Below are 27,652 nucleotides of genomic sequence, written 5' to 3' on the forward strand. Positions count from 1 at the left end.
CGCAGGGGCCGGACATGGGCGGAGTTGGGTACTGGAACCAATAGAGAGAACCCGAGGGTGTGGCCAGGGCTAGGGGCAGGGAAGTGAGGACCATCTGGGAAAGGCTGGCAGTTTAATAAGAAAAGGAATGGGGAAATACAGCACTACACCAAGCTTCCCCTCGGAAGAACAAAGCAGATCACTTCACCATGAACCAACCTTTCAAGGACCATCCCCCAGCTCCTAATGACATCAGGCTGCTCAAGTGTGCTTCTTCTCTGACAGGTGGCACTGTATGGAAAGCTCATTTTGCTACGCCAGTATTTCAACCAGAAGGCTCCGGGGCCTGTTTCAGAAGAGGAATTTGTCCATGTTTTGGGGATGGTGTAACCCATCATGACCCTCCACTGCTGTTCAATCTCTCGCAAGATCCGTCTGAGGCAAACCCTCTATCAGCTGACACTGAGCCCTTGTTTGACGCTGTAACGAGGAGAATAAGAAGAGCTGTGGAAGAGCATCGCAAGACACTGACTCCAGTCCCACAACAGCTGTCTCCTTACAATAATATATGGAAGCCATGGCTGCAGCCATGCTGTGGGATGTTCCCATTCTGTTGGTGCCATGAAGAAAATAACAAAGAAGATAGCATAGTTTAACACCACAATCAAAATATGGTTAGCTTTAAAGAAATCGGTAATTTTTCACATTCACGTGACTACAGTCATAGAGAGATTAAAGGTTAAATTACACTGGAATAACTGAAAGGGACATCAGTGGTTGTTTTTGTTCAACCTTTTCTCTTACTCATGGTAATTTAGTAAGCCTGTGGTTAGAAAAAAAAAAATCGGGTCATCTGTGTAATCTACCCCTCCAGTGAATAATTCAGGATTAAATACCAAGTAAATGAAAGAATATTTATTTCCTTACTGATTTTCAATTCAAACAAATGATAACTGATAAGAAAGCAAATTTTTAATAGCAGATCTTTGTATGTGAAATATGCTTGTTAAGACAACAGGACTGAGCCCAAGAGCGTATTCCTATTCAAGCCTTATCTTTTTTTAATGAAAAAAACCTTTTGCACAAAAATGAAAGGATGATGACAATGCAAAAATAATGAAAAGTAAAATTGCACATTTAATTTGGAAATATACCAAAATTCATTGGCCTCTCAGAAATAAACACCTACTAATTTACAGAAATTTTTTGCTTCATCATCTGTACATTCATCTATTATGTAAGAATTCTCAGGGAAAACTGAACTGACAAGTATGTTTTAAAAATTAGATAGCCAAAGTTAGCATCTCAGGATCAGTACCAAAGTACCTAGCTATTCTGAAATGTTAAACCACAACACTTCCTACTGACGTGTTTTCCATGCAGTTAAGTCGTCTCACTTGTGAGAGCACTGAAAATCATTACCCCGCTGCCTTGTGAGGATTGCGAAATTTGTGACCTGTCTGTGAGACCAATTCATAAGTCTGCAGGTCCCACCTGAATGCCTCTGATTTCATAGGAGTGCCATTATGCCTGCTGAAAAACGTGCTTTGTTTTGTGAAAAAGCACATTGTTTTCAGTAGGAGGTGTTAAAAAAAATTCACCTCACAAACTAATCGCTTCTGTGTTCAGGTTGTCTTCTCCAAGATAACCTGTCAGCACTCTCTACAGTCATTAGGGAAAGAGAGGGAATTAAAATATCTAATCCTCTCTTGCTGCCCTTAGATTAAATAAATTAATCTCTCAAGATACAATCCTAACCATACTCTTGCAGGGTTTTTGTGTCAAATCAGATTTTCAAATGGAGGCTTCTGTAATTTTTCCTCACCAAAAAAATGTATTGTGGGCACGAGACTCAGATTCAAACTACTCAGTCTTCCTGAACATGGTATATTCAATTGCTGCTATACAGCTAAAGGTCACCCAGGTTTTAAAAAGTAACAAGGGATGGTAAGAGCTGCAGAGCAGGGACTTCAGGTGACTTGTTTACTTACAGCTTGCTGTCTTGAGGAGCCGCACCACTGCAGCTCTATTCAGTACCAAGGCTGCCTGTGTGTCATTTTTTGCCTTTTAGAAGCAGGAAGAGACAAGAAGGCCCATAGCAGGTCACTCTCTCTTCTCCTGAGGTGCCACAGCAGGTCCTTTTCACCAACTTCAGGACAGAAGAGAGTGTATGCCTGGACTATGCACCCGTTGCAGTGTTTCAGAGAACCTCCTGACTTACACCTCCAGTGTGCTAGGTCAGGGCTGTGGTGAGTCGCTGCTGTTTAAGCAGCATGGTGGTCACCATGATACAGGCCCAAGTGCAAGTCTCCAAAAAGCTGACCAGGCATTTCTTCAGGTTACTTCCCATTTCACCTTTTCTCTAAAATGTCACCAAGAAAGTTAATGTGGAAAACATTCCACATAAATCAAAGGACACGCATGATAATGAACTGCTTGGATGCCTCAATGTCACATTTGACAGAAGTATCTAAAAATATGTTTGTTCTCACTTCTTGACAGCATTTAAATCCACGCCATCATTGATACAAACTTGCCAGATTTGACATTTTTCTATGGGGGGATTGAAACCAGAGCAGTTGCATTTTACTGGATTTGTGCAGGGAGAAAAGAGCATAGGAGGGTAGGACAAATCATACTGCTCAGTGGGGAACAAAGCCAAAAGCTGTCAAGCCAGTCAGTTCAGTAGCATCTACATTATCAATTAAGTACAAGGATAAGTTTTTTCTCAGTTCACTTCACTGGCTTCCCCACTCACCCCCTCCACTCATTAGGTTAGATAGCAGGAAAAAGTTTTTCACACAGAAAGTAGTTGAGCACTGGAACAGGTTCCCCATGGAAGTGGTCACAGCATGAAGACTGCCTGAGTTCAAAAGAATTTGGATAATGCTCTCAGGCACATGGCATGAGTCTTGGGATGTCCTGCTCAGGGCCAGGAGGTAGACTCAGTGATCCTGCTGGGTCCCTTCCAACTCAGCATGTTCTATGACTTACACACAAGACCATGCCCAGTCCCACACTAGACCATGATGAAAGCATTTGCCAGGGGATGGGAAAGGTGTTCAAGCACCCACTCAGCATGCAAGCATAGATCCAAACTTCAGGAAGCCAGACTAGGAAGGCCGGTACTTCAGCAAGACGCTGAACTCCATCTCTAAACACAATGTGAAAAAATCACCCTAAATGTAAACATTAAACATTTGTCTAACACTTCATTCCTCTGAAAGTTAATTTTGCTGAACTGCTGTAGAGAGTCATATGCTAGGGAGTCACATATCCACGTTGCCTTTCTGACATCTAAACACAGATAATTTTATCTTGGCTGGCATCTGTGGAAAACCAGAGGGGCTTTCAAGCAGGATGAGGAAAAATTAGGGCTGGCAGCATGGAGAACCAGCTTTTGTCAACTGTTAAGAGACCTCAACCAGGCACAGGGAAATGTGCTTTTCCCACACTGAGAGGGAGAGGGCAGACACTGCACACAGAGGATCTGCAGGCGACAAGAAGAGCAAAGTAATGGGAAATTTCTGACTAAGATGCACATCACTTCAAAAAACAGGGGGTCAGGAGAGATGACTATTTGCGGTCCTAAGTTCCTTTCACTGTCTAAAGCTAAGTATACCTTAAAAGGTACAAATTTTGAGGAGAGAGTGGTAAGCATGAAAAGGAGGTTAATTGTTTCACCTGTTTCATGCAGATCCTAGCCATGGAGTTGTTGCAGATCGTTATATACACTTTAATTGAGAACATGTAAGTTCTGCACAAGCTGTTCTTCTGATCTTCTGGCAACTGTATATTCCCCATAAAGCAGATGAACCCAACATCACACTCGAGTTGTCCTCATGAATCCTTTCACATAAAATGCATTAATAGGCAAAAAAGCTGTCACAGAACCTTATTGGAGTAAGAAGCTCATTAGAGTTCCATAGGTTTCCTTGAAAAATCATCTATAATGATGATTTGAAAAATATATTAATATAAGAATAAAGCCTAAATCGTATGCATTCTCCCTTCTTTTCTCATGGTTTCTCCCTTTGAAGCAAAGCACAAGAACTACATGAAAGGGCCTTTTGGGAAAACCTGAGACCAACTGGCCAATCTCCAAGCCATTGTTAGCCATACCAGAATGTGCCTACAAATGGATTAATATAGACACCATAGAGAGGGAACTATTACTCTGTAACAAATGAAGTTTGTTTTACTGAAAGAGCTGTGGTTGTACTGTGTAAATGTTTGACATTCATGTTGTATGAAGCCGACTTCCGCTTAACTCATTTGAACATTATTAAATGACATTTGGAATTGTTGCGTTAGGCTGACTCAACAGAGCAATTGTCAAGTCTCACAGGAGTGAGACACACAGCTTCTATGAAGCCTCACTTCACCATGTTTAAATATTAGACACATTGCTTTGCTCCCTGCTGGGACTCAAGGGAGTGCCAACACACAGATCACAAGATCCCATCATTTAAGGATGCAAAATAACTGTGTAGCAAATAAACTGAGAAAAGTAATTTGAGCTCAAAATTTATCCAGCTTGAAATTCCCAAGAACTCTAAATATATTTAAGAGGTGTTTACATAAATGACCAAGAAGGAGTAACTAAAAACCTTTTTCTCATGACAGATTGTAGGTTAAAATACACACACAGAGGCATATATATAGTGTTGAACTCAATAAGACACTGGAAGACTTTTGTAGGATGTTTTGATTGTAATGTTACATCAACTCCATTAAAAAAAGAAAATCAGATTTATTCAAAACCTAGTTTCTTACTGAATTACCATACTACTGCATTACTAAGATTTTTGAAAGCAAGAAAAGAATATATATATTTAAAAAATTGTAACTGCCTACATTGAGATAAATGGGGTTAAAAACTACAGGATCCAAACAACCCTGGCTTCTGCTCTGCCATTTGTCTAAAAGCTGTAACTAAAAAGTTTGGAAACAGAAAGAATTTATGGAGGTTTGAAAAGAAAAAAAAAAGCCTCTCAACTAAACAAAACATAAAACAGGTACCCATCCATCACATGCAGTTAGTTCTGTTCCGAGTATTTGATACTATGAGAAGGCTCTGAAAATCCTACTGCTCTAAAACAAACAAATTATCTGTTTCATGTATTTATCATTGTTCAGAATGCTGTACAGTGCCTTAAAATTGAACAAACACTTTTCCAAGGCAGTTAATGCCATGCCATCCTGAAAAGTATTAAAATAATCACAAGTCAGAGGCTGGCTGTCTTGGAATTTTAAGGTTTTTATCCCTCCAATTTGTTTGAGTTGAAAAGGTTCTGACAACAGTCAGTAAAATTCAAGAAAAAAAATCTTGCAAATGTATTTTTTCCCTTTATTACTATAATTGTCACTTTTCTAGCAATTATTGTAAGTTTAAGTCAATTATATATTACTGGTTTTTTTAGCTACCTTTGGTATAATTATGGTATGATGTTATTACAAACAAAAAGTTTATACCAGGATGCAAAATATAACTGGAATGTCGCAGCTTTTAATTTTTAGCACAAAAGAAACTATTTATGAGCCATCCAACTTAGGATGAACAGAATTTTGGCTGAAACATTTTGCAACCAATATACTGACAATACAGACTACTTCAATGAGCAGTATTAGCTGACACATATTTCTGGAGGCTATTTAAGAATTTACTACAATGCATTTAATATCTCATATTGAGTTGATAAAAAATGAACAAACAAAACAAAAAGACCCAAACCAACAAAAATTCAAACCACAGAAATAAAATCCCAAAATAATGAAAAGAAAACTGGGGGGAAATTGGAATGTGAGATTTGAATTAATGAGGTATGAATTAAGAAAACAGGCCTATTTAATGTCATGTTCAGAGTCATAGGAATCAAAACAGTTTAGATTAGGAAAGCAACAGAATCAGATCCATTAAGGAATAAACAGGCATACTGCAAACTTACTGGGGAACAATGAGATGTTTAGAGGAGTACACAAAAGTATCAAGCACCTGCTACTAACCCAGCCTCCCACTGTGGACAGAAAAATCAAGGTGAAGAAAACCAAACAAAACAAAGCATTTTTTCAAGTACCTGCTTTAGAAAAACCATTGCTGTGAGCTGACTGATATAGAGAGACAAAGAAAACTTTTTCCCCAAGAAACACCCAGCTGGAAAAGTCCTCAGAAAACACTAGGCAGTAAGTAAAGCGATATTTCAAGAACACCAGTCTCCTTTTCCTGTAGGCTAGGAAAGTGCATTAACCCACATGTCTAAAATTTTCAAGAATTTTCGTTGTGGCACACCCACACTACCTCCTCCTTATACATGAAGAGCACCCAATAAAATTGTTGTATGGCAAATAAAAGTACCCTCTAAGTCAAGCTATTAATAACTCCAAGCACATGACAGAAGAATCAGCATGTTTTGTTTTAAGCACAAGCTGTCCTCTCTAAATACAGTCTGCCACACAACAGTAGGTCACAGTCCAGCCTTGTTTAAAGATGAATAGTGCCACCAAAAAGCTTACATTTCTTGACTTCCTTTACCTCAAAAATACTTGAGGCTATACCACAGCTTAATGTGGGGAAAAATTCCAGGTGAAGCTTGGTAATTTTTTTTCCCAAGACACATTTTGACTCAGCAAACTCAGTGCTGTGGTTCATGGCCTCATGCAGCCTGTCACACCCGTCAGACCTGCCTGTGACCCCAGGATTTCAGAATGATGGCTATAAAAACCCAGAATGCTGCCTCAAGCACAGCACTGGATTCATACACAGAATTCTCCCTTTTCACACCCAGGTGGCAACAGTTGTGTGCTAAAAGCCACTACAACACTACATTATATGAAACTTGTTCAATTTTTTGTTTGTGAAGCCAGGACACAAAAATTAGGGCAGGGCTTTTAACAGCTATACTTTTCCATGAAATACAGTAAACTAGCTACTGTTTGCTAATTCAAGAGATCCTAAACATTATCATTATGTATGTCTGTAGAAATAATTATAACTCTCAAGTTTTAATTCTGCTCAGCAGGTAATGCTAATGTCTCAAAAGCAATTAAATAAAATTAGAAAAGAAATTAAAGTAACTAGTCAGTTGCAAGTAATATTCCCTGGCACAACGTAAACAACTTATAGCTCTTCATCATCTGATAGGCACGACTTCATATGTCTTTTCCATTTCTTTTATTTCCATTACATTAATGTACTACAATTCTTTTTAAAACATTGTAAAAGCCACACAGAGTACCATTATACATATTAACAGTTTGAAATGTGCTCAATGACACATTTTACTACATTCATATTCCTATTTTTAAAACCTTTCAGTTACTGATTTCACACCAGTAATTTTTCTCCCATAATCTAATCAATGTACCAAATAAGATCTAGCAGTTAATGTAAAAAGTACAGCTGCATGAACCATGAGTTCACATTGCTGACTACAGCTTTCTACACTTTTCAAAAACTGTTAGAATTATATTAGCAACAATGTTTATGAAACAGAGGACTTTCTCAGAAGTGCATAAGGATCACTAAGAAGCAGGGATAATCAGAAGATCAAATGCCATGTGAGTAAGGGTACACTGCAGCTGCTGTCATCTCCACGCTGCTGCACTGGGCCACAGCACCAAGAGGTAGAACACACCTACCTGTGTTGATGTGTGAAGGTCACCTACCCAGGAACACAGGCTGTGGAGGGTGCCAAGGTTAGCCAGAGAGGGAGATGCACAGAAGACTGTTCTCAATTTCTCTGTTGACCCTAAACACCTAACTGGACCTAGAAGCCTGTATTCAACAGACACACCAATAGCATTCCACTTTAAGAATTTAAGGAGAAATGAGAACTAGATAAAATCAGAAATATCCTACAAAAGTGAAAGCAAATCCACTAATGTGAATATTAGGAAGTAATTCTAAGGTGCACAAAGATATTTTTTTCTTCTTTTAAGGGACCTTTTGACTCTTTCATTCCTTTCCTGATTTGTACATTTATTCCCTGCCCCAACCTCTCATTATTTTTGAGGAGAAAAAAAAAATAAAATTTTCTTTCCTCCTGCTATCCTTTTTTTCCTGCTAGCATCTGTGCATAATGGTACATCATCGCTTTTAGACAGAATTCCCAAGATATTTCGTTAGGTATCTCTCTGCTAAAATTTGTGATGTATTTAGACCAAAACGTTTCAAGTCCTGCAACATCACTGCAGAATTCTTATTCCAATATTGAGTGAGGTTACAAATAATGGTCAAATCTGTTATTATATTAGCACAACTGCCAAGACTCTTTCTTTAAAGGTTTTTTGCTTTGAAAGAAAGTATTTTACTTGTTTGTTAAAACAAACTCACTGAGATGAGTCAAATTTAAGTACCCAAATACAGCAAACGATCCCCTGTAAGTATCCTTAATATAATGCAGTCTCATCAGTAGATTTTCTTGGGAATTATCCTCAGAGATTTATTGGTTCCCACACACAGCTATTGTTTAAAAGATCTTCAAAGGGCCTGTTTACTAACACAAGTGCCAATTTTGTTTTCAGTTGCACTCAAATTGCCTGCAGTATGGGGCAACAATGCTAAGCCAAAAAAGGCCTTTATCAGCTGCAGTTTGATGTACTGTAAACAAATTGATATAAAAGCACCAGAAGGTTTACACCATGCTGTCAGCATTTCTTCTGACCACACAAATCAGAATATGCAACTAAAGCTCACAATATTTTAAAAAGCATCAGTATCCTCTAGCAACAATTTAAAAGGTTAACATGCATTATCAGTGTGTCTTAAAGAGTTTTAGAGCACGCTTTCTCACATTAGTTATGGAGCTGAGCAGCTTCCTATAAATAGGTAGAGCATCCACTAGTGATCTTGGATGAAGTCTGAAGTTCCTCTAATCCTAAACATGCTTACATTAAAAAGTTTTGTTGCAGACTTCTATGAGGTCAGGATTTCATCTCTTCCTTTCTTTCCTGTATTGAAGTCTATGTCATGATCACCCTTGAAGGTGTTAATTTGGTTTCAAGAATAAGGGGTTTTTTATTATTTAAATACTTTATACCAACTTCTGAAAGTACTTTGGGAATAATCTCAGTTTTGGAAAAGCTCATTTTTGAAAATAATCTCAATTTCCAACATGTTTCCTACTCGTGACTGTTTCTGCAGAATGTTACGGGGTGCATCAGGGAAGAGTGATAAGTACATGAGAGCTCACACTCAGAGAGGTACCATTCATTATTCTTTAGAAGGCACTATGGGAGAACAATGAAGATGAGGCACATTTATCAGTTAAAAACCAAGGGTCTCTATCTGTTAAGACAGAGAATGTATGAGGATCCATAATAACCTCTAACTGGCCTCAGGTGAACTGGTTAAGACACCCAAGTATTCAAGAATTGCATTTATAAAGAAATGTATCATGATGGGCATAACAGGACATCCTGTCTTAGTGTAAAAATGCATCCAATTTCTTTTTGATATGTTCAAAAGCGTCTTTCCCCATGTAGTCCATGCGCCCTTCCTCCCATTTTCTCCGCTCATCTTCTGGAACTGGTTTTGCTGGTTTGAAGTGAATAGACAGCTCTGAAACAGAATGTGCAACCTCGTTCTGTGGGAAGAAGCAGAACAGTGGGAAAACAGTCATTTGGTTGTTCTTATATCAATTTTGTGAAGTTAAACCTTAAATGACAAACTTCTGCACTGTACGCTTCCAGTTAAAACAATAAAAAAACCCCAATATTCACATGCTCATTCCTGTTTTGATAATGTGACCTCATTTTCCCATGCTCTTACTGCTTTCCATGGCATCTTTGAGCATACCAAACATTTATTTTACTGATCTTAACTCAGGTCTTGGCATACTCAGCAACAATACAATGAAAATATTACGAAAATATTACAAATATGGCCTGGTTAGAGTAGAATATCTGCCACAATAATTTATGATTTATCTGTTCAAATCTTGTCTCCAACAGGCTTTCATGGGAACATACATTTCTAGAATTTTTGGTAATTTGTTTTATTTGAACTCCAGTGAGATCAGTATTATTTAGCAGATGTGAGACACATTGTTCATTAAATTAATTCAAAAGATGGACACTGTTCATTATACCAACAGCTAGTTAATTTTGACTGACAGTCCGAAATTGTAAATGCTGGTTCAAAGTCAAGTCATCATAGGTGCACAAATGAAAGACATTATTAGTGATAATTTTTACCACATAAAAGAAACACTGTGTCCACAGTTCACCAATGCCAGCAAAAAGGGGACATCCCAACAATTACAACCTGTAATAAAGATTAAATATAACAAGGACTAATCAAGGCAGCCACTGAAAACCTCCTTTCAGTACTACTCGAAGAGGTTCACAGAAAAACAACTCATCTCACGTTATAAACAAAACTAATCAATTAGAACGACTTCCCAGTGAAGCCCTCACAAATTCAAGGTAAAAACGTTTCAAAATAGAACTTAATGGGCAGGAATCAATGTCTTAAACTGCCTAAACATCCTGAAATATCCATTACATCTGCCAGTTTGGGGCAGATAAGGCACGGGACTTGTGCAAGACAAGGTAAGGTATTTCAAACAGCCAACATGACACTAAATGCTTGGGTAACTGCATCCTTCCATAGGTGTCATCCCTACCTGCTTCCCTCTCTGTACATGATTCTAAACCTGGCAGAATACTCTGAGAAGAGTGCTTGCTTCCTATACATGCAGACATGCAACAGTACTTGGTATTTAATTTTCAGCCTGCATTAATGTGTGAAGATTTCTTTCTTTATCATTGGCAAGTTTTATCAACAGCTTTGGAAGCCATTAACAAGATGACTGGAATCATCATGTTCTTAGAAATTAGGAATTTCAGCTAGGGCCCAAACACCCCTGGCTGCACAGGAGCTACAGGGTTTTTTCTCAGTCTTGAAGTATTTCACCACAGTGCCTCACAATCATACAAAAGCCCTCATTAGGAAAATGGCTGTGTTGTGTACCTTACAAAACCTTGACACCCTGTCAACCTCATCAACACCAAGTCTGCCCCTGTTGTCACATTGCCCACGTGTGCAAGTGCCTGTAAATGCAGTGCAAGGTCAGAAAGGAAAGCCTAGTCACTCAGGCTCCTGCACGTTCCCTTTCCACCTGCTTGGAAACATCACCTCAGCAGGTAAAAAAACCCACAACAAAACAAAACAGAACAAACAAACATGAAATACCCAAACAGCTTTGCTTGTATTAGTATTGGAGAACTAAAATTAACACCATGCATTGATTACTTGGGTGTTAGCACAGGAAAATACACATTTAAAAACTCAAAGTTTTGAAAAGAAAACTAGAAAGGGATCACACCCCACTATTGGAAACAATTAAGGAATTACATAGCTAAAAGATTAAGGAATTTATTTGCAAATTGCATTATAATTAACTGAGCTTTCCCAAAATTACATTGGCAGCAAAGACACACATGCAGTTATCAATAGATGTTCAATGCACAAAGCTACATGTACCATTTCTGAGGTTTCCTGAAACACAGGTTGAAGTACCGGTTGTTCTGAAGGTCTGTCAGGCTCAGAGAGATGGACATTAGGATCTCTTGGTTCGACTTCATACACAGGTTGCTAAAATACAGCCACTGAGGTTTTATTAGGAGAATATTTTTTTCAAAATTTCCTTATCATCAGAATTCATACAATACAATACAATCACTCTCAGTCTTGGGGTAGGGTAAAGCAATGGATGGGAGGAAAGCAAGGAAGCACATTATCACCAAGGAGAAAATCCATGTCACCCAGCTTTAGCTATCAAAAATGGCTTTGAATCAATGCCTACTACTATAATCAATCTAGGATAAGTATCTCCAGAGGGCAGCTCATCTTGTCTTAAAATAGGTTCAAAGTGGCTGTCATTCTTCAGTGACTACACATACAGCCTGGGAAGGGAGCTTACAGTAGATTCTTACCATTCATGGGGCCAAACTTCAACAAGAAAAATCTCATTTTAGGATAACAGCTTGCTTTACATAAGCTTTTTATATGCATGAAATAAAAACAGAACAATGCATTCCAAAACAGAGTTAAAATAGATTCCCCAAAAAATATTGTCCCAAATATTTGCTTTTGACAGAGAGCAAAACATAAATGAGTAGACAGACCCCATTCTAAAGTCTTTTCCTCCAAAACAATCCCACAAGTCTATTGAAGCTGAGCAAGAAAAAGTGGAATGATGGCATTCCTAAGTAAGGAGAGAAGCAAGCTATTACTTTCCAATTAATTCTGATAAACCAATCCTAGTTATCAAAATACTAATAGAAATTTAAATTTTAATGAAACTAATTTAGGTGAGCATTAGGATTTTTTTACCCCAAACAAACATCTTGCTCATGTGTCCCTATTTGGTTTGAGCCTTTCCAGTGGAGTCAGATGCATAAGGCACACAAGAAAACACATCCTTTGCAAATAAATTATTCTTAAGTTATGGAACTGGAAGGCTTGAAATTTTCCTTCAGCCCCTTCACACTCGGAGGAGAAAGGAAGGAGGGGAAGGGGAAGAGGAAATTACAATTTTACTTTATAGATTTACTGTAGTCTAAAGAAATTAAGGGAAGAACATCTTGAGAGTTGTCTTCATCGTTGTAGAGTGTAGTTCACAAGTTTCAATAGCAGATGACATTAGAACACTAATTTAATTTTCTTGCAGTTGTACCATGGGGTAATATGGTGTATCATCCAATATCTAATGACTTACACCTGCAGAGGCATTGTGCTATTATGTCCAACTTAATGCCTGCATAAAATAAGGAGATTCAGTGCAACAGAAACACACAAATAGAAGAAAAGTGACAAAAGAAGCAGAAAGACTGCAATATTCATTAGTAGATTCTTTCAAGACTTTCCTTGTTGCTGAAGTCACAGAAATTAGAGGAACAGTTTTCTGGGTCAACACTTGTGGGGAAAAAAACTTCTACAGAGGAGTGATAGAAAGGATTCTAGTTCTAAATATATTAATTCACAAAAGAATTAATATTCAAAATACTACTTTGGTAGCAGGTTTTTTTAGATTACATTTGATTAAGTACTTAACAACTTTGAATAAATAACCTCTTCCTAAAATGCAAAGCAAACTCTTTCAACTTCCAGACACATCATACATGCATTACTAAAGATTAAAGAAAATAAATAGGCTTTAGACTATTTTTAATGCTAGTGAGAAAATTCAATAGCTACAGCTAAATTGAAGAGACAGTCTTCCAGATCAGAAGAATAATGAAAGAATCTCCTTTTAGCATATAATTTGACTTTGTTACTGCATATAACAATATACAACACACTCACGGCTTTGAAGGCGAGTTCCTCGGGTGAGTATGCTGTGGGATTTACTTCATTTGTCTGCTCTGGGAGCTCGGGCATTGGCAGTGAACTGGGCACACAAGGACTGATCTTCTTCAGTGTAACTTCAACTCCATTGAAAGCATGCTAATGAAAACAAAAACATCCCACCACTGAAATACAATTTTTCAGGGGAGTAATAATTTATTTGCAACAGTTGCACTTCCTTACAGGGATTTAATCATTAAAGGAATAACTTAATAAATGCAAGAAAGGTGTATGGACCGAGATTCAGATAATGTTGCAGTTTAGGCTTTTGCTGTTTTGCAATCATGAGTATACCAGCATCATCAGGAGGTAAATCTAACAGGTATTTCCACCTTCATTTACCATAGCTGAAATATTTCTTTAATACTCAATGCCTTAACAATTAAAGCATGTTAAAGCATAAGATCAAAAACTACCCATTCCTTCCTCTGCTTTCCAGTTTGTCATGAAGTTAACAAGCCAAATTATTCTCTGAGGCTTTGATGGTAAATATTCAACTGATCTTATGGGACTATGCAATTAGTTCAATTATGTTAATAATTTAATATTATAGAACATTAAGAAAATATTTACATATGCATAAATGGGATCTAATTTGTCATGTCTGGATACAAAATTAAAAATTGTACTTCTACACATTTCTTTATGCTACTGGTCTGTAAGAAATCATCCATTTATCAACAGGTTTTTTTATTCTAATAATGAAAAGCACACATTGCTGCATTTCCTTTGAAGAAAAAAAAAAGCACGAAGAGATCAGTAAATGTTTGATGACATAAGAGTACTGTATTTAACATCCTAAATGCAATTAACACTACTTTTGCCAACCTGATTTATTTGTTATGACCCTCATAGAACAAGTTATAATGTAGTTCTGAAAAGGTAAATTTTATTACAGTTCAAGAACTAGTTTGATGGTCTGTAACAACTTAGCTTCAAGAAAAACAAAAGTCTGGTTTTTTCATCTCCAGGTTATCCCTTCCCTGGCTAATTTGTATCATACTTTTGCGTGCACATACATTACCATAAAAACTTTATCAATTAAGAAGATGGCTGCAGGATATCTTGGGAAAGACAAATAGTACTACAAATCCTTCCTAAATGACTACTTTGGACACTTCTATAAGCAATCAGTGCAAGCAGCAAATACTAAGTTTTCCCACGTATATTGGGATTGCATGGCAAGGTTTTGGTAGCAGGGTGATTACAGGAGTAGCTCCTGTGAGAAGCTGCCAGAAGCTTCCCCCAAGTGCAATGGAGCCAATGCCAGCTGGCACCAAAATGCACCTGCCCCTGGCCAAGTCCCGGCCCATCAGTTAATGGTGGTAGCGCCTTTGGGATAACAGATTTAAGGAGGAGGAAAATCTCCTTCCTCTTTTAAGAAGGAGGAAGGAGTTGCCTTGCAACTGGACAACTGCAGGCAGAGAAGTGAGAATATGTGCGAGCAACAGCCCTGCAGACACCAGGATCACTGAAGAAGGAAGGGGAGGAGGTGCTCCATGTGCCAGAGCAGAAATACCCCTGCAGCCCATGGTGAATCAGGATGTCCTTCTGAAGCCCATGGAGGTCCATGGTGGAGCATAGATCGACCTGCACCCTGTGGTGGACCCCACACCACAGCTGGTTGATGTGTGAAGGAGGCTGTGACCCCATGGGAAGCCCATGATGGAGCAGGCTCCTGGCAGGACCACCAGACCCATGAAGAGAGGAGCCTGCACTGGAGCAGGTTTGCCAGCAGGACTTGTAACCCCATGGGGGACCCGCACCTGGGGCAGGCTGTTCCTGAAGGACTGCATCCTACAGAAGGGAAGTCTGTACTGGAGCAGTTCATGAAGAACTGCAGCTCATGGGAAGGACTCATGTTGGAAAAGTCCATGGAGGACTGTCTCCCATGGGAGGGACTCCACACCGGAGCAGGGAAAGAGTGTGAGGAATACAACCCCTGAGGAGGAATGAACAGCAGAGACGTGTGATGAACTGACCACAGTCCCCATTCCTCATCCCTATGTGCCATTTGGGGGAGGAGTTAAAGAAAATAGGGAGTAAAGTTGAACCCAGGAAGAAGTGAGGGATGAGGGTAGGTGTTCCAAATTTGGGGTTATTTCTCATTATTCTACTCTGATTTGATTGGTAACAAATTTGATTCATTTCCCGAAGCTGAACCTGTTTCACCTTTGATGGTACCTGGTGATAGATCTCTCCCTGTCCTTATCCAGACCCATGAGCCTTTCCTTACATTTTCTCTTCCCTGTCCAGCTTAGGAGGAGAGTGATAGAGTGGCTTTGGTGGGCACTTGGAATTCAGCCAGGGTCAGTCCACCACACCATATAATTTCTTCCTCTAGCAAACACAGAATTTTAAGAATTTTTCATTTTGATTCCAACATATTCCCACTAACCCCTTATCAGTTACCTTGCATTCCTCAGATTCTGAGTCTTCCATCTTTTGATGTTTTTCCAACAAAGGCAATATACTAGCACTGTATATATTCCACCAGAGGGCAAGAAATGACAGTTGATGAAAAGATCCAGAGGTGGTGCCATCCTGCATAACTCTCCTTGTTTGAAGGTTGTATTTGTAGTTCCAGGGCTTTGTTGCTCCCAAGAAGTGAACAACTTTGGCATCTCTACCAAAACTGTAGAGATCAAACATACAGGTCTACACATAAAATATTTTTTTAAGCTGATATAAACTCCTAGAAGAAACATGCTTACTTGCAGGTAAGGTAATTTAACATTTTGCAACAGCAACACATTTGAAATTATATATATTGATATTCTTTTCTATCTTTCTGGTTTAATTCATCGTGTTTTAACATACAGAAAACAGAAAGTTGCACTGCCATTTGCTTCCAGTTACTGATTCCAGTAGAAAAGTTCATGAAGAAAACTGACCAGCTCATGCAGTACTATTTCCAGTCCTCCTTCATGCTCTATTCACAAACAAATATATATAACTTCAAATATTTAATCACCAAAATTGGTTATTACTGATCCCATATTAAAAATTACTAATAAATACATCAGCCTAAGTTCATCTTCCCATTAGAGTGTATTATGCAACTGGAACAGAAATTCATTACACCCTAAATCCAACTTGCCTTTTACCAGAAAAGTTTCTCAACTGCATTGTCTGGAGTCATATAATTAGTAGCACAAATTTCATTTCATAGAAGAACCTAAGGAATGGCTCAAAAAAATTTAAGCAATGCCAACTGTTTCCCTAAGAAATTACTCAAGAACAAAGGAACAACCTTAAAAGTAAACCTGTCAGAACCTAATGCCAAAATAATTACATTTTGTCAAAAATGAAAGAAGCTTCTTTGAAAGAACATAAAAGACAGTGTAGCCAACTCTGGGACTCTCCCTGTGTCCATACATTCACCTTATATTTAAGCTTCTACTGCATGGTTTCTACATGAGATCATTTGTGATACTGCCATTTATTATAAACCAAATTCACCATTATTACTCTCTCCTACGAAAGGATGTTCGTTAACAAACTCCAGAGGTTTACAGTCAGTCAGAAGTGTTATTACTTACTGATTGAAAGCAGGAACATAGGTGTATACAGAGCTGCTGCTTAAGTTATAGAGGAAGGGCAAGTGTTTGCCAATATCTGCTGTTGCCCAGTTGCTGAAGAAGCTGTTCAACAAGCCTTGATCACCTCCTAAAGAATACATAGAACAGTATTACCGTAACGTGTGTACACTCAAACTTGTATCAAAATTTCACATCCAAGGATGGCAGTGAGACTGGGGAATGAGATTGGTGTGTTCATGGGACTGCAACTTGCACTTGAAAATATGGCTCTGTGAGCATGTAGAAGTGAATAATACCTGATTCACTCCAATGCAAGTTCAGTGTAAATGAAGTTCTATTGTAATATATGAAGAAAAGAGTAGTGTTTGGTGTCCCTCAGAGCAGAAGACTGAAGATCAGCTGTGTTTCTCTCTCCTAAGCCAGACAGCAGAATTAAAGCTTACCTAGCAAGACTCAGACACCATGTCCCTTCACTGCTCTTTTCTGGGAAGAACAGTCCATAGTAAGACAACAGGCCTTAAATACAGTGTAAAAGGCAAAGTTCTGCACCTTGAATTCTTGTAGGGTACAATTCGATAAATCCTAGAGAACTCCTGCCTTCCTCTATTCTGCCTGATAGCATGGAAACTGTCTTGCACTTCATTCCTTGAGCCTTGCCCCTTACCATCAAAGCTGCCATGTTCAGCAGCAAACCGGAGCAGGAGGTTGTAAGTCCTCAAGGAGGGCCGGAACACAAATACACCACTATTGAAGCAGTCGGGCCAGCCAGAATCAGGAGCTGCCGAAAACTCTTCTCGATCGAACAACTCATCCACATTGCAAAGTACCTTAGGGAGAGTAGGAAAAGAGAAAAAAATGTTAGAGCAAATGTTTGTCTAGAACATGCGTTGTCAAATTAGTACCAATGGAGTAAATTGCTAGTTTGGCCTCGTATATATACGGCTTGCAGAGCATAAAAGCAGGGGCATTGTAAAATATGCTAGGGGTCAGAACCTTTATTTTTAATATAATAAGGCAACATAAATTGTGTTTCTCCATGATTTCTCTGATAAAATGCAAAGCCTGTGAAATTATTTTATGAACCTTGGAGACCATCCATGGCCCCTTTAAATGTTACACCATGGAAACACACAATTTACTTCTTTCTTAACTCACCTTTCCATAGTCCATTATTCTTGGTAACTACAACAGAACTGGATGAAAATTGGGAATCTAAATCATTTTAGTAAGCAACAGACTGACTAAAGGGGTAGTAGAAAAACTGTGTCTTGCTACCAGTTTTCTAATGTAACTTAAGTTCAGTGATTTGTTTTTCTTTTTTCTTTTAAGCTTCACAAGGAAGTGGGAAAATCAATCAGGTTAAGGTCCAGATAACTTTTAAAGTTTGTGGAAAGACAGCTGTGCAGTCACTGAAAGTCAGGACCCCACCTACAACTGAGCCAGTGAAAACCAGAAGAAAATTTTTTAGAAGTAAGATTACTTAATTGAATTTAAAACAAAGACAAAAATTTGCCTTCCTCCTTTAACGTAAAGCAAGAAATCATAAGCCTTCCTCCTCAAGAAGAATTAGTTAATTTGGTTTCTAGTTCAAATAAAATCCTGTTAAATTAAAATGCATCCCAGTCTTTCAAAGTGAGCCATGAAAGCACAAGGGAAGGCTGACATGACTGTCCTTGCCAAAATTATGGCCATTTTTACCTCTGTACATCTAAAAACTTAAAAAAAAAAAATTAATGTGTCTGGGATTTTTTTTTCCATTTTAAAACCATCCTGCCTTCCTGACCAGAATAATTCCAAACAAATGTATGTGAGAGAGATCTATTTTAAATTTCTGTCAGAAGACCCAGTGCATAGAGTTTGTGATCTCTCTTGAGGACAGTCCTGAGGCTGCTCTCCAAACTGAATTTATTTTTATGCAGCCAGCACAACTGTGAGAATTGCTAAAACGTGCCAGGATGGAGCTCCTGTGACCTTGTGACCGCCAGCAAATCTGGTCACTTCACAGGCCAGTGCGCTGCCTGACAAGGAAGCATCCCACAGAGACAGACACAAATGTTTCCATGGCTCCCACTCCACTCACCAAAGTGTCTGCATCCATGAAGACACATTTGCTGTAATGAGTAAGAGTCCAACAATGAAGCTTAGTGAAGGTTACACCCAGTTCTGGCCTCTGCATCAGAGCCAAATGGACTGAGTCAGCACTGTCAAGCACATCCACCTCGATCACTTCATCAAATACACTGCTGAGGACTGACCTACCAGAGTGAGCAGTGGAGAGAAAGAAGGGAATTTAGACAAATTCATCAAAGTTCGCTTCAGGCGTGAAAACAGTGACACCCAGCACCACATTAATTATGGCAATAACCAAAGCTAGATTGATTGGCTAGAGTAAGAAGTCAGAAACGAAAAGTCTTTGCAAACAGCCTACTGCAGTGGCAGCTATCAAGCCATGAAACAGGGTCTCCTCCACTATGGGGACCAGCCCATCTCAAAAGCGACAGCTGCTCTATGGAGGAGAAAACAATCCTTATTTTAGTCACTTCTCTCCTTTAGAAACACCAAGAGAAATTAAAGCAGCTTTCATCCTGCACAACTGATTCTAAAGAACAGCACCATACTGTTCCTTCTGCATTTTACAGGGTGAGACATGCACTGCCAGCACACTCATTTGTACCTATTGTGCCCAAGTACACACAGCTTCAAAACTGCAACTTTTATAAGGTGCATATATACTTGCTCACCACATATAGCTCCTCACTACTATATAGCATCTCAAATAAGACTTTTAGCTAAACATCTTTTTTCTATGCATGCATTTCATGAGAATTCTGTAGGTAACACCAAAGTAGGTAATTTTCCTTCAAGAAGTAAGAAAAAAAAGTCTTTTAAACATATTTGTTTACCCTACACTATTATAATCAAAGTCCTCTTTGTCTCACAAATACAGAAAAAGAAAAGCCTGTGCTAGCTGAAATCCAGATTTCAGGCTCTTTAGTTTTTGCCTGATTGATCTTCAAGGAACAGGAATTAACTGGGAAAGAACTAGGTACAGTACAGATTTTTAGAAGTATATTTCAGTGATCTACTTTTAAAAAAAAAAAATGCTGTCCTTTATTTAAAATCTATATTATAAAGGTTTTTCTTCCCACGGAATGGGCATGAAAAGAATTACAGACTTAGTATTGACATGTGCATCAAACCGATACTGTATTCCCTGAGGAAGGTTACAGTGTTCTGACAATTTCCATACTTCAAAAGTCTGTAAAAACAGATTTTTGTGCATCCAGCCACAGCAAAAATATGTTTCTTGAGCCAGATGCATTGCAAATACATTCACATGGCATACAGAAAACAGGAGCTTGCACACTTCCTTAGACATAGCAGAACTAAGAGTTTAAGTTGCTGTGGCATGGCATGTGCCGTTTAACATGTGTCACAGTCCTCCAAATAACAGGGCTTGAGTTCAGACTCAATAAGATTTCTGTAAATGCTATTCTGCAGTGCCTGTAGAATCACAACACAAACTGCAAAGTGATTTATACAAAAAAGCAAAAAGAAATTAATTTCTTATCATGATAGGTGTCCACCAATATTTTAAGAAGATTAGTCATGTGAAACTGAGCTCTTAGGTGTATGAAGAGTTGTGATGTCACAGGTGGTTATGTATCTTGCTCTTTCTAAGAGAGAAAAATTGGAGGAAAAAACAGTAGTGCAAGACACTAAAACCTTAGTTCCAAATTTTCAGCTTGTGTTCTCAATTATGAGACAAATTCCAGCCACAAGCTCTATTTCTGCAAGTGAATTCTTATTAGGCCTAGGAGCTTATAACAGATTTTATTTGAGACTCCTCTTAGAAATCACTAGCCAAGGGGGAAGTTTTAGGTATAATGCTGTGAAATCCATAGAAACCTATTTAAATCTTCCATGCTGTTGCTTATTCTTCCATTATTTAAATCTTCAAATACACATTAACATTTACCTCATCCCACTGGAAACCTCTGGGGTAACTAAAACTGCTAATTTTCTGGATGTCTTATGGTTCCTCAATGACTGTCCGAGAACGAGAGCGCCTTGACAGTACACATCATCAGCAGCAAGGGTCACAAAGGCTTGATCTGTTACTGAAAAAAAATATTCAGAAGAGTCACTTTACAGTTTTAACATAAGCCCTTTTAGCAGGCTCCCTCCTCTTCCAGATAAACAACAATCTGCAGCTTATAACAACCTGCAGCTCCTGTGATGAGCTCTCTTCTCTCACAGACTCCCCCCAAAAGACACAATTGAATAGAAAATCCAGGGAGAGCAGAATGTATGTTTCTAATTTTTATTATTGTTGTTTGCCTGATTTTCACAATTGCAGGTTTTGGGTTAGCCTTAAACAAGTAATTCCCTAAGTCTTATTGCCTAAACATAATACCAATGAAAAAAGCTGATCTGTGCATATTGAGATTTTATATTTCACAAACGTAGTATAATAAAACCAATAAGGAAAATGTTCTTGTTTTTGCAGTGCCAAAAGCTGAGGAAAAGAACAAGATGTTGAGTACTAGCCAGAAATGTTGTTTCCATAACACCACTGAATCAACCCAACATTATTTTTGCTCTGCCTTCTTTGTACTGGGGTACAGTACCTGGTGCTGTCTGAACAAGTACAGAGAAATTCCTACCAAGATCAGTACACCTCCCAGAAGCTGAGGATCCCTACGTCAAGTAACTTCAGGAAATTTAGGAGTGTTCCTCATTATCAAGAAACACATGAGAAAAGAAGTTACAATAAAAAAGAAAGTGACCAAACTCCTGCATGACAGGAGGCAATGTATTTAGGAGAGATACCAGGCCAGTGGCAGGATCACGAGGGGCTGCTTCTTCAGCTCTGCCCTGTGCCAGAACCAAACGAAGCTCTCCTGGGGAGAACCTGTAACTCAGCAAGGTGAACGGCCTCCTCGGAAAAGAAGGATGATACATTCTAGGCTGCAAAATTAACCAGAACAAGATGAGCAGGTCACACAGATGAGGGGAACTCCACTGAGCTCTACAGAACTTGAATAAACACTTGTGTTGAAATACTTGTTTAGAACCACCATCATCTTAAGGGACAGGCAATTGCATTAAATAAATTAAAACAACCAAACAATACCAACATAAACAACCTGTCATACAGTTTCCAGGGTCTGTGAGAAACACTAGGAAAGAATCTCACAGAACAAGTTGCAGAGAACTCAACAAATTACCTCATGGCTGCCTCAGCCAGAGGCTGCCAAAATGAATGAGTTCTAACCCCGAACCTTCATCACGGTATGCAATAAAGTATGGTTGATGCCTGTGATAAGCTAACAGATACTAAGTATTTTTATTTTTCATATCCTCCAAATCCAGAGCAAAACACATACCTACTGGTGTGCTGCCTTTTCCCCCCACTTTTTGCCCTCTTTCACTCATCTCCAGCCAGCCAGCTTTATTTCAAACACACATACCTTACATTTGCTGACATTGCCACACATCCCTGCACCTCATGAGAATCCCAGTAAGCGTCAAACTTGGCCAAAAAAACCCCAAATCATCCATGCAAAGCCCACAACTAAGCAAACTCCAGTAACATTTCTGATCACAATTTCCAGATGAAGAAAATGAAAAAATGAGTTTTCAAATCTGCCATTATAATAACAGATCAAGCAAGTTATGCGCTTTCCAGAAAACAACGAATAAGGAGTAGCTTTAAAATGACAGATGTGAAGTAAACTGCTCCTACTGCAATTTTCCAGAAGGTTAAAGGAATAAATATAAGCATCCATAAAAATCAATGTAAACCAGAAAACCACTGAGGGCTACTTCAGCAATAAAATTACTCTGAAAAGATGCAAAAAGTCAGGAAAGAAAAGCAGTTTTGTGTTAGGCAACAAGCATCTTCAGCCAAAGAAAAGTAATAAAACAAGTACTGAGAGGAATGTGGGAGTTAGGTTAATATGAAAAACAAATTGCAAAATGAGTGGGAGTTCCAATCTTAAAATACTGTTTTAAACAGCAACCACAAAACTGAACACAATCTTCACATGGCTTTTGCAAATTCTTTTAGCTACAGAAGCTGAATCTTTACTTAAGTAATACATACAGAAATACACAAACTACTCATTAAATAGTTCAGCAAGCTCGTATGGAAAATTACCACATCCTCCAAATGCTTTCATGCCCTGTACCCCTGTGGTCAGAACCACAAGGAAGCAAAGTGACAAACAACTGTTGCTTCTAAGAAACTCTCACTGATACCTCACAAAAATAAAAAAAAACCTGTCTGTTTTGAGAATCAGATGTGGGATACATGTTATGGCCTTCTTAATACAGTGAATCATTATAGAGATAATTAAATAGATAATAAAACTATTGACTGAAAATATTTAGCATTAAAATATTTCTGGTGCAAGGAGAGAAGCATATCCTAGCAATTTGAAAACCATATAGGGTTATCACTAATTCATTAAAGATCCATAGGGGTTTAAAATCAAAATATTTTATCATTACTTTTTCTTTCATCTAATCCTTGCTTTCAAGGAAGAAGTGTTACTTGACTTGCCTTGTTTATAAAATTCTTTGGAATATAGCCTATAAGTAAATATTTTATTTTTATAACTGAGGATCAGGTTTTCATATACATTCTTGGAAGTAAATTTTTTACCTGAAAGCTTCCATTTAGCTGAAATCAAGGACAGTGCATGAAATCTAGTGTACACAGGGTTTCACTCTCTGACTTTAAAAGATCAAATCTTCTTTAAGTTTGAAAGCCAGAGGTGTAGGTATTTAAATTCATTGCAACTGGTTTTTGTTTTGTTTTTTGTTTTGGGGGGTTTTTTTTGAGTGTCGAGAAACCATTAAGCATAACATTAATTCTTTGTGCTGAATGACAATAAGATTTTTAATGGACAACACCCACTGTTAGGGGTATTAAGTTTTCAAGCAAATTGTTTTCAAGCTGTAGATCCTTATGGCAAATATAATACCACTTACAATCAGTGAACTATGAGTAAAGTAAGTGTACAACTAGAATCCCATTAAAACCCTGTCATATGAATTCATAAATCTGCTCATTTCTTTTGTCTGGATTACCACACAGCACGTGATGGTGCAAATTAAGAAATTATCATCAGTAGTAGCTCCTCAGTTTTATTACTTAACAATAAGTTTCTTAGGACAAAACAGGGATTTTCAAGGAAGTAACTTGTTGAGTTATTCTAGAACCTGCTCTGCAGCTACACAGAGAAGACAGCAAAAGTAATGTGAATCAGTACAGTCAGGGTGATCTTATGTGGAACTCGTTAAAGCTTTTTTAGCCAAGATCACCAACTTTTTATGCTACTTACTCATAGAAGTAGCACCTCTGACACTGCCAGAGGCAAAATTCTTCGACAGGCATGAAAACTAATTCTAGGGCACCTAAAAGGTTTATTTAGAGTACAAACAGAGCAAACAGACAGGGTGGTGCTCACTTTGATGTTCAAAGAGAAAAAGAGAATTAACAAACACCAGGTATCCACTTTGAGAAGCAGGAGTGACTGATAATAACAAGCTCTGAGTGACTCAAGTGCACCTGCCAAATTCAAGACAAATTTAAGAAGAGTAGGGAGGTTTTTTCCATAATCCACTAGACATAGCTTTTAAATATATTTTTATATTTCTTCAGACAGACAAAGGAGAGATGTGCTCCAGCTGTAGCTCCTAGAGTAACAATTCAACTTTACCAAGCTGCCCACTGCAAAATGGCAACAGGAGACCAGACTCTCATACGTTATGATTTTTCTGTAAAAACATTCTAAGTAACACATTGTCATCTTATGCACAAAAACAAGAGCAGATAAATCAATAAGTGAAAGCCTGCAGCAGGCTGGTTAGGTCCCCAGCGCCTACTGCCATTCATACTAACCAACATTGTACAACTGCTTTCTTAAACCCCTCCCCGATACATCTATTGCTCTTTTGTAACCTTCCCCCTGCTACTCCAGAGACAATCTGCAGGATGAGCAGGCTGCAGCCTGGATCTGTGCCACTGAGGCAAAGCACCCCACTCAAATCCCAAGCGACAGTGATATAACACAGCTCCAACTCACAGCACGTTCCCTGACAACAATTTTGTTACTCCCTCTCCCACACAAAGGTCTCTATGGATCTTCCCCCAGAAGCATGTCTCAGTGAAGATGTGTTAGACTACCCAAAAGATAACACAAGCTATAGGCTTCTCACTTCTCTGACCTAGCACAACCATATCCTGGAACAGAAAGGTTTGCTCCTGCTGATACCCACGACCTTATAAGCAGTCAAGAAGTGTTTTGTTGTAAGTAGATAAAATGAACAATGGTGTCAGACAATAACCTGAGTCAGACCCCTACCAAAAATTATTATGCAAGTTTCCAGCAGAGAGGCAGTTCTTGCCCTAGTAAACAAATGACAGCTGGAAATTTTAATTCCCATGCTTTCTTAGGTCTAACAGTAGAAACATTTATGTTACTAATGAAGATAAACAGCAAACACTTTACACAGACCTTTTTATTACAGAATTTAAATTGACATTCAATGGCATACAATATTTCTCTTGGCCTAATGAAGTTCTGCCTCATCCAAAACCAGACTCTCTCTTATCTTTTATTAAAACATCACTGAATTTTAGTAGACAGGATTACTGCTGTTGTGTTGGAAGAGCACTTGATTCCAATTCTGTGTAGTTTTTATTATGTGTCTTTCAGTTAAGAACTGTTACATTCTGCTTCAAGACCCTGCAATGTTGGTATTCAATGGATAGTAAATGATGCTCATGAAAACTCAAATGCAACAATATCATAAGATGCAAATAAGCGTAACACCTAAAACAGTAATATAGGAGTTTGAAAAATGGTAATAATTTGTAATAATTATTAGTAATAATCCCTTAAGCAATCCAGAGTTAGTTAGATGTTTCCAGTCTTTCCACACCTTCCTTCCAACCAAAAAAAAAAAGAAAAAAAAAAAAAACCCAAAGACCAAAACCAAAGAAAACCCTCAAACAAACAAAACCACAATTCTCTAATCTTTTCATTTGCAGATTTGCTTTCTGCATCCTCCTGGTGCTGAAGTGCCACATACATGAATTCAAACTTGGGATCCATTTGTCCAGATGCCTGACACCATTCAAACGGTTCCATAAACCAAGCTTTGTGGGAGCTGCTGCTCTCAAAACCAAGGAAAAAGTTGAGTAGGTTCAAGAAACAGAACGGTACCTGCACCCACCCCATGTGATTAGCCCTAAAACTTCATGGCTTTAAGGATAACTGATTAAGACCAATACCAGTGCTGTATAAGAAGGGGCATGAGAAAGGTTTCTCTGAACCTGCCTTAGACTGAGGCAACCAACCCCAGCCCGTCAACCTGGGGATCCACCAGGAAAGCACGCAGAGACCCAAGCAGGCCAAGCTGTACGTACAAGCAGAATACATAAATGAGTTCAGCTATTTCGCCCCATCACCCAGACAGTTAAAATCCTCTTCTGAAGCTGCTAATTACAGCACAGCACTCCGCTGATAAGAAAACAGCAGAGACCCTCGCCCGCACCGGGATGAAAGAAGGGCAAAAGCCCCGGGGGGTGCAGCCTGGGCTGCCGATCGGCCCCATCAGCCCCGAGAAGCTGCTCACGGCAAGCCGGGCGGGGGGCTGCGGGGCGGAGGTACTCACCGGACATGCTGGGCAGGCGGGGCCGGCCGGGCAGGGCTCGGTGCGCGGCGCCCACCTCTGCCGCCGCCTCGCCTGCAGGCGGGGGGGCCGCTAAACCGCGCAAGGGGATTAGCCTCCTTCCTGCTGGAGGCACTGGCAGGTGAATTACATTCGCAGGGACTCCTGCGCAGCAGCAGAGAAAAGGCATTAGCGGTGGAGACCGTGGCGGGGGGGTTGGCACGACCCACCCCGCCCCCACTCCGGGCGCTGGCTTTACTGCGAGGGGCGCACCCTCCTGCCGCCCGCTCCCGTGCCCCGCTCGCCCCCGCTCCCGAGGCGGCCACGGCCCGGAGCTCGGCCCGGCCCGGCCCGGCACCTGCCCCCCTCCAGGCGCGGCTCCTCCATTGCCCGCCGCCCGGCTGCGCCCACCCCGGGCTGGGAGAGACCCTCGCCTCGCCTCCCCTTCCTTCTGTTCCTTCCCGTCCCGTCCCGTATCCCGCCCGATGCATTGGGCGCTCTCCGCCGCTGTGACAAAGCCTCCCCAGCACACACACGCGTATGTGCAGAAACCGAGAGCAAGGGACGTAGCTCGGGGAGTCTCCGTCGCGCAGCGCCCAGAGGGAAACACCAACCTCTGTGATGGTGAAGGTGGCAGAGCGTGGGAAAAGGTCTCGGAGCATGAGTAGGGTGACTGCAGCGTGGCATGTGGTCACCCAGATACACGGGATTCACCGTGAGTGAAGAGAGTCTACACCTAACTCTCGGGGGCCATCCTATTCCCTACAGATAACACGCGGTCTGGTAACTTGTCACCCAGATAAGCAAGTAGATGTTTTCAGGGAGCTTATGCTATTCAGAGGGCTATAAATATTTCCATAAATGCACATTTATTCGCACAGCATGCTTTTGCCACTAGCTTAGAAGCCATGTAATTGTGACGTAATTCAGCCATGCAATATCTCTGCAAGGTAATTTTAGGCTGTTGTGGTTCATCCGAGGCATTTTTGTGTCAGAATGTGCTGTGAACATCAGTATCTGTGTAGCAGAGGTCAACAAATTCAGACAGTGTACCACTGGAAAAAAATGCCCAATGGTACCACTCAACTATTTA

The 27,652-nt window shown here is 39.5% G+C and overlaps 2 protein-coding genes across 13 annotated transcripts in view; one reads left to right on the forward strand and one right to left on the reverse strand.

Annotated features, from left to right (window-relative positions):
• LOC104686005 (arylsulfatase D-like) overlaps nt 1-9,706 on the forward strand; it is a 31,517-nt gene extending 21,811 nt beyond the window's left edge. For 8 of the 9 annotated variants that reach the window (XM_019282923.3, XM_019282924.3, XM_019282920.3 and 5 more), the window contains one exon: nt 265-635. In XM_019282923.3, the coding sequence (XP_019138468.3) occupies nt 265-635 (371 nt within the window). Of the gene's footprint in view, nt 1-264 lie in introns of all 9 variants that reach the window. The other variant, XM_019282915.3, reaches the window with a different exon arrangement.
• Nucleotides 7,134-27,387, reverse strand: GYG2 (glycogenin 2). Of its 4 annotated transcripts, none has more exons than XM_039567015.1 (10): nt 27,174-27,380; nt 26,563-26,724; nt 20,852-20,993; nt 18,953-19,127; nt 17,537-17,699; nt 16,873-16,999; nt 15,743-15,965; nt 13,289-13,429; nt 11,465-11,575; nt 7,134-9,563 (listed from the first exon to the last, which is right to left on the reverse strand). In XM_039567015.1, exons 1-10 carry the CDS (start codon nt 27,244-27,246, stop codon nt 9,402-9,404), a joined length of 1,479 nt encoding a protein of 492 aa, XP_039422949.1. In that variant the 5' UTR covers nt 27,247-27,380; the 3' UTR covers nt 7,134-9,401. The 4 variants fall into 4 exon arrangements, with proteins under 4 accessions (XP_039422949.1, XP_010392443.1, XP_039423005.1 ...); XM_039567124.1 differs by having other exon boundaries at nt 9,477-9,563; nt 11,465-11,589; nt 27,174-27,387; XM_010394141.4 differs by lacking the exon at nt 26,563-26,724 and having other exon boundaries at nt 27,174-27,375.
• Nucleotides 27,388-27,652: the final 265 nt, after the last annotated feature.

Source organism: Corvus cornix, chromosome 1 (genome assembly GCF_000738735.6).
Source record: "Corvus cornix cornix isolate S_Up_H32 chromosome 1, ASM73873v5, whole genome shotgun sequence".
Taxonomy (NCBI): domain Eukaryota; kingdom Metazoa; phylum Chordata; class Aves; order Passeriformes; family Corvidae; genus Corvus; species Corvus cornix.

Excerpts from the sequence above, each read along its gene's own strand:
- GYG2 (XM_039567015.1), bottom strand. The coding sequence starts at position 27,246 with ATGCCACGCTGCAGTCACCCTACTCATGCTCCGAGACCTTTTCCCACG. Across the intron at positions 26,725-27,173 it reads CCACCTTCACCATCACAGAG|GAGTCCCTGCGAATGTAATT; the intron begins GTTGGTGTTTCC and ends GCTGCTGCGCAG. Across the intron at positions 19,128-20,851 it reads GAGGTTTCCAGTGGGATGAG|GTCAGTCCTCAGCAGTGTAT; the intron begins GTAAATGTTAAT and ends TCACTCTGGTAG.